A 6,227-nucleotide genomic window follows, 5' to 3' on the forward strand; every position below is an offset into this window, starting at 1 on the left:
TTGTTTGATTAATCACTTTTATTTAGTTCAACTATGATTGTACTTGGCTGGCCCCTCCTACGTAGAATTTCTGGCTCCGCCACGTACTGTATATAAAGTATGTTGTTGAATGTTGACACACTGGGTATAAGAAACAAAGTGAGCAAAGTTTTAATCACTTTTGGCAAGTGAGTGTGCAGAAGTGGAGGAGATGAGAATCCTACTATTCTGTACTAGTATAATGCCCGTGCTAACGCTACGGATTTTTCTTGAGAATGTCTCTTAAAACAATAAAAATATTTTTGCATAGTCTAATGTAAAAACAATTGTACTTGAGTCTACGTATAATTTTCTAATATTATGACCATCTAAGTTATATTTTGCCTAACTCCTTAATCATCTCTTGAAGATATTCAGGGATGTTGTCGGAACATTCGTTTACACGACTCGCCAAAACGTCTGCCAAGAATTCCATCCTCAGTGAAGTTGAGAGCTGTGCATGGTATATAGATTAACAATAAGTTACTGTTTTTCTATGTAGTGTACAATATATAGCTAGAGACTATATATGCTTACATTGTTGATCGGTGGCAATCTTTCGCCGTCCCAGAACTTCATGAAATTGTATACAAGAAAGCCTCCCAGTTTCCTGGACAAGATCAGTTGTTTATTTGATGTAAATAAATGAAATAATTTTTTTTGTGATATAACAGGTGAAATATATTACAACTGGTTACCAGTATTTATTACGTGTAACCTTTGTTACACATGTAGGGTATTCTTTCTTCCAGTCATAAATATTGCCGTTCCACTTAGAATTTGATAGCCCCATGGAGAGACTGAACATTCTAGCCATTGTGTGGAACGTAGGTATATAAGCCATTGTTTGATCATCACCCTTGAAACATGGACCATCTTGAAGGGGGTCCATAATGTGCACGGTTTTGTTTTCCATGTCCATTATGAATAAAATGTACAATCCGCTTTGATAATATGGTAGTAGAATCTAAAAACAAACATAGAGAATATAAGTGCTAAACAAAATAAATTAATTTTGTACAGTAGTACACATAACATAACTTACGTTGTTACAATCTTTAATTTTGTAATCCATGTCCGGCCAACACTCAAGTACTTTTCTCAATTTCCCGCGGTATTCGTTGTCAATTCTGCCACAACATCGTGGATCTCGTCCAAACCCAGTTATTTCCTGAGGATTGTGCAAAAATATATTTTAATTAATTATACAATTATTGTAAGTCTTTGATAAACAATAATTTTATATATCAACTTACAGCAAACTTGAGGTCCATGAAGTGGAATTTTTGTTTCTTACCAACCATATGTTGGTTGCACGCAGCCATCCGAATAACCATATTTAAGCATTCATGATCCATCTCTAGATCCTCATCTAAAATATTTTTAATCTTGACAAGATTCAAAGAAATTAGGTACGGTCGTGTACTTCGTACCCACTCTTTGCTACAAAACAAGGTTAATCCACAAATTACTTTTTGTATGAATTCTAGAACGGATAACTGAAATATCTAAATTAGAACAAAACAGTTTACTATAGAATGACTTACTGAAGTAAAGTTTTGTCGCTGGCGATGTATTGGATGTTTGTGCATATTGCGGCCAATATTTGTTCCCTACTTTTCCACTTTATTGCGCGTGTCAACTTAATTTCACCCGACATTATTATATCCAGCTCATCGAGTTCTGTGACATCACCATCTAGCTCATTGTGGGTCTCTAACTGTTGCCCATGATCCAGTAACCCTCTTGCTTCATTTAACGGGGAGTTATACAAGATCGCAGGTAGTTTGAACCTGAGGTTACTTATATCTTCCTAAAACTTTGAGCAAGTTCTGATATATATTAACCAATCCAAAAGAAATGATTATGTTTAGAAATAAACTCTTATAGAATTACCTGGGTGACATGGTCAGATAAAGCAGTTCCAGTCCAATATTCCATATAATTAATCAGCCATAATCCACAACTACAACTGAGCATATATTCCAAAAAATGAATAAAATATGAGTTTTAGAGGTATTGTTGTTGGTTGTGCAATTGTATATACACGAAATGGAAAGATAGTTTACCCATCTTTTTGCATTTGTTCGGTAATCTTATGTTTAATCTCCCAAGATGACACTTCGATACCGTGTAGCCATTTAGTTTGGTTTAGTAGTTTAGATTTCAGTGCATGCTTTATTAGTCTTTCCATTCCTATTAACTGGAATGACCAAAACACCAAGGTTAACTAAGAAAGAGATAATGAAGAATTTTAAAGAAGTTTGTATATCAATTGTTAAGCCATACCGTATATCTGAGATCTTTCCAATCTGTCATATTTTGTCCGAAGGAATCCAAAACATGTATTTCACCTTCATTTGCATTCACGACCGCCAGGTACCAGTGAAAATTTGTAATGTTGATAGGAAGGAAGACCTGCAGTAATAGACATTTATCTAAACTATTTCCTTACATTTGAAAGGGTATAAAATTAGCATATGTGAAATCTTAGCATATCAGCATTTAAATAATTTTGTACCCTTGTTTCAACCATGTCCTCTTTTATCCAGCTCTTTTTCATCTCATCTTCCTCTCCCTCTTGTTGTAGTAATTGAAAGAATCACGTGTTCTCCAAGTAAACATCTCCACCTTCTCTATGTAGTAGGTGTTCTTCGTGCCGCATCAATTGGATATAAAGACTCATGACCTACAAGTTTTTATTTTGTCATTTCAAGATTGGCAGATATTTCCCATTGACACTAGTTAATGCTGAAGCAAGTGTTAAACATGCTTACCATGCCATTGACTTGCTCATTCCCAAGAAAAAGACAATCCATGTCATCTCTTGCTCCCCAACAATCATCGATTCTGACAAGCAGATGCTTTTTACTTTTTCCTTTCATATACCCAATTACCTCAACATCTTGTTGCGTGCACGCATAATCTAGAGAGGTATTAGTTTTTATTAATAATTAATTAATTCCCAAATTTAAAGACATATAGGTTTAAATTGATGGTGGATCACCATGAGGCATGACTTGTACATTGTTTGCTTTCTTTGGCTTATTATACTGAGGCGACACCATCATCTCACTGATAACATGTATTGGATTTTTATTGGCTTCTAGCCGTGGCGTTTGTACATCATTATCTTTGTACTGTACTTCATTTCCATCATTTATAATGATCTGCATATGCAATATATAATATCAGTTTTATACGTCATTCTTTTACATTTAGTATGGAATGGGCCATACGGGCAGAAAATATGAGAGGATATTTGAGTTGCTTTAGAGATTGTTACGTACGTCATCCTCATGTGCACACTTCCGCTTCTTGTATCCGTCTTTGGTTTGGACATCTTCATCAGTATAGCCCCGCTCTGGTAGGTGTACTTCTGCAAATATTTTTAAAATAAGTACAGTAACATAGCTATAAATAAATGCCTTATATATATTTTATTAAAAAATTGCATGAGGTTGTTGTGCTAATCTTACTCACCGGAAGTAGGCAATGGATCAATATGGATCGTACATGGCCCTCTACTTCCTAGAACATAATTATTTCTATGTAGCCAATCCGTGGGCTCTATGGACTCATTAGTGTCCACTATGGTTTTAGTCTCCAAAACATCTTCTTCACAATTACGAGCGAGAGTAATTATATCAGCATCGTCTTTGTTTTGCATTTGTTGGGTAGAGGCCTCGATTCTTGCATCACTCTCTATAAACTTTTTAATGTCTTCTGTATCCAGATGAGCAAAGAATAATTAAACAATGATTATTGTAATTGTGGATAACTGTGGTCTAAAGAGCGTTGAAATAGTCTGTATCCATCTATTTCACCTGGTGTATCCATTTATTTGTTAGAGGCTGATCGCAATTCCTCCTCTTTAACTATCTGATAATTGCCAACAGGTTTAGTTCTTGCCTCAGTCTCTATATCTTTTTTAGTTTCTTCTATATCCAGCAGAGCAAATCATAAATTATTTTAATTTTGGAAACCAAATTTATGATTTTGGAATATGATTAATAATGAAAGATAGTCTAAGCTGACTAATATAGTCTACGCTGATGAAATATTCTGTGTGTCCATCTATTTCACCTGGTGTATCCACTTTTTGGTTAGAGGCTGATTGCAATTCCTCCTCTGCAGATATCTGATAATTCCCAACAGGTTCGGTTGTTGCCTCAGTCTCTATATCTTTTTTAGTATCTTCTGTATCCAGATGAGCAAAGCATAAATTTATTTAATATTGGAAACCAAATTTATGATTCTGGAAGATGAGTAAAAATGAAATATTATAGTCTAAGCAGACTAAAAGTAGTAATCACACATAGTTTAAATACAATGAAATATAGTACACGCTGACTAAAAAATAGTAATCAAACATAGTTATTTTATGATGCAAAATTAAAGTAATAATCATAGCATTGATTGAACCTACAGGTTCAAAGATTACATATGGAATTCACCTGAGTCGACGGGCACGGATGTTGGTTCTTCAGGTGCTACCCTCACGTGTGAACAAGTTTGGACTAACAACTACCTCAGGCTCCTCCACTGGTTTGTCAACTAAGTCACGATCATGCTCCATTTTCTCGCGCCTGTGACTCCAAAAGAATATGACGATCAGCATACAATACCATTAATCAAGGTTCAGGACCTCCGTTTTGCACAGCAGGAACTCCGTTTTGCACAGCAGGAAGGTGAGAGAGTGGGGACCATACCTTGCTTATAGGCACATCCATCTGGACAGAGACGGGTCCAACGATGCGTGGACCGCGGCGAGTAGGGCGCGGCTGCGGTCGTCAAGGACTTTTTGTAGAGTTGATGGTCACCGCCAGCCGAGAAGTCAAGGTCGTCGTCGTGCTGTTCGCGGCTTCCTCGATGTCATACGTGCGAGGACTCTAGGCCAGCGGCGCGCTGTTCGCTGCTGGCGGTGGGCAGGGGCTCGTGTGGGCGATGGGTCGGGAGGTAATGGTGGCGCGTATGGCGGGCGAGGACGCACCGTTGTTGTGGCCACGGCTAGGGCAGGCGAGGACTTTGGGCGGAGGTCTTTTAAGATGCGATGATCGTGAGCGCTTCAACAAAGGCCGAGAGGCCCAATAGAAGAGAGCCCATTAGGGATGGTGGCCGTGAGTTTGGTGCCTGCGCTGGAGCTGGGCGCGTGGTCTGTACCCGGAACAGGAGCTCGCGTTGACGACGACGGCTGTGGAGGCTGGAATGGGTGGGCGAGGTTGCGGTGCACTGGACAGCGTCATCGCTGGCGTGGCCGTGCTAAGTGAGGTCGAGGCCTGCGTCGCCGGTGCAGGGTCGACGAGGCCAATGGCAGGGCGAGACCAGAGCTCAGGGCTGGAGTCTTGCTTCTGGGCGGGGGTCGAGGAGCTCCACTCCGAGATGGCCGACGTCATTGCGTTCAACTTGAGCACGATGCACATGGCTACGGTATAACTCTGCATGTTTGGGCAAGGTTTTGTTTTTGGGGAGCACGTCTTTCTCCTCTGAGTTGTATGTCAATATGCACAATTATTATTTCAAGAGTTACGTGTTTCAAGTTGGCCAAATTGGTAACTGTTGGTGCATATATTTCGAGAGAGAGAGATATGTTTCAAGCGGACAAAATTTTGCCGGTATATTATCAGTGCTTAACTTAATAACAAATGGCTGGACTAATGGCTCCCGTCTCTCACTCTCTCTTGCGCATATGATGATTATTAAAACTGAAACTATGCACTGGCACATATTGAAACTGTGCACTATGCATCTCTGAATGTAACTTAATATCTCAATACTGTGATTTCTAAATATAACTGAATCTCTGAATCTCTACTAAGAAGGCTAGGATTTCTGAAACTCTGAATATAACTGAAACTGTGCACCATGCATCTATATAACTGCAAGAAGGCTAGGATTAAAACTATAAGAAGTCTGAATGTCCCTGGCACCATGTATAGATATGCCTGATTGCAAAAATTCCCTCCTCGTGGGTCATCAGCCTCCACTCTTGCCTTTCCGTCTGTTGTCAGACCAGCTACAAGAACCGGCCTTTCCTTGGGTTTCCTCACAGACGCTCCAGAAGAACCTGAAAGTTTTGAAGCAAGCAATTTCCTCATCAATTGCTGATCGACTACCAAGCAATTCAAGCACTACTACATAGTAACGTGTAGTCAGTAGGTGCAGCTCGTACACATATATAAGAGACATGGTCGTTGGATTTATTGTGA

General features: G+C 39.1%; 1 protein-coding gene across 1 annotated transcript; it reads right to left on the minus strand.

Annotated features, from left to right (window-relative positions):
• Positions 1–352: 352 nt before the first annotated feature.
• LOC136480263 (uncharacterized) lies at positions 353–5,441 on the minus strand. The gene is made up of 14 exons (XM_066477856.1): positions 5,182–5,441; positions 4,550–4,607; positions 4,105–4,159; positions 3,309–3,397; positions 3,045–3,188; positions 2,308–2,436; positions 2,088–2,221; positions 1,915–1,990; positions 1,566–1,831; positions 1,275–1,461; positions 1,064–1,189; positions 717–985; positions 556–628; positions 353–472 (listed from the first exon to the last, which is right to left on the minus strand). Exons 1-14 carry the CDS (start codon positions 5,439–5,441, stop codon positions 353–355), a joined length of 1,986 nt encoding a protein of 661 aa, XP_066333953.1.
• Between the last annotated feature and the right edge of the window lie 786 nt (positions 5,442–6,227).

The sequence above is a fragment of the Miscanthus floridulus genome, chromosome 9 (genome assembly GCF_019320115.1).
Source record: "Miscanthus floridulus cultivar M001 chromosome 9, ASM1932011v1, whole genome shotgun sequence".
Classification (NCBI taxonomy): domain Eukaryota; kingdom Viridiplantae; phylum Streptophyta; class Magnoliopsida; order Poales; family Poaceae; genus Miscanthus; species Miscanthus floridulus.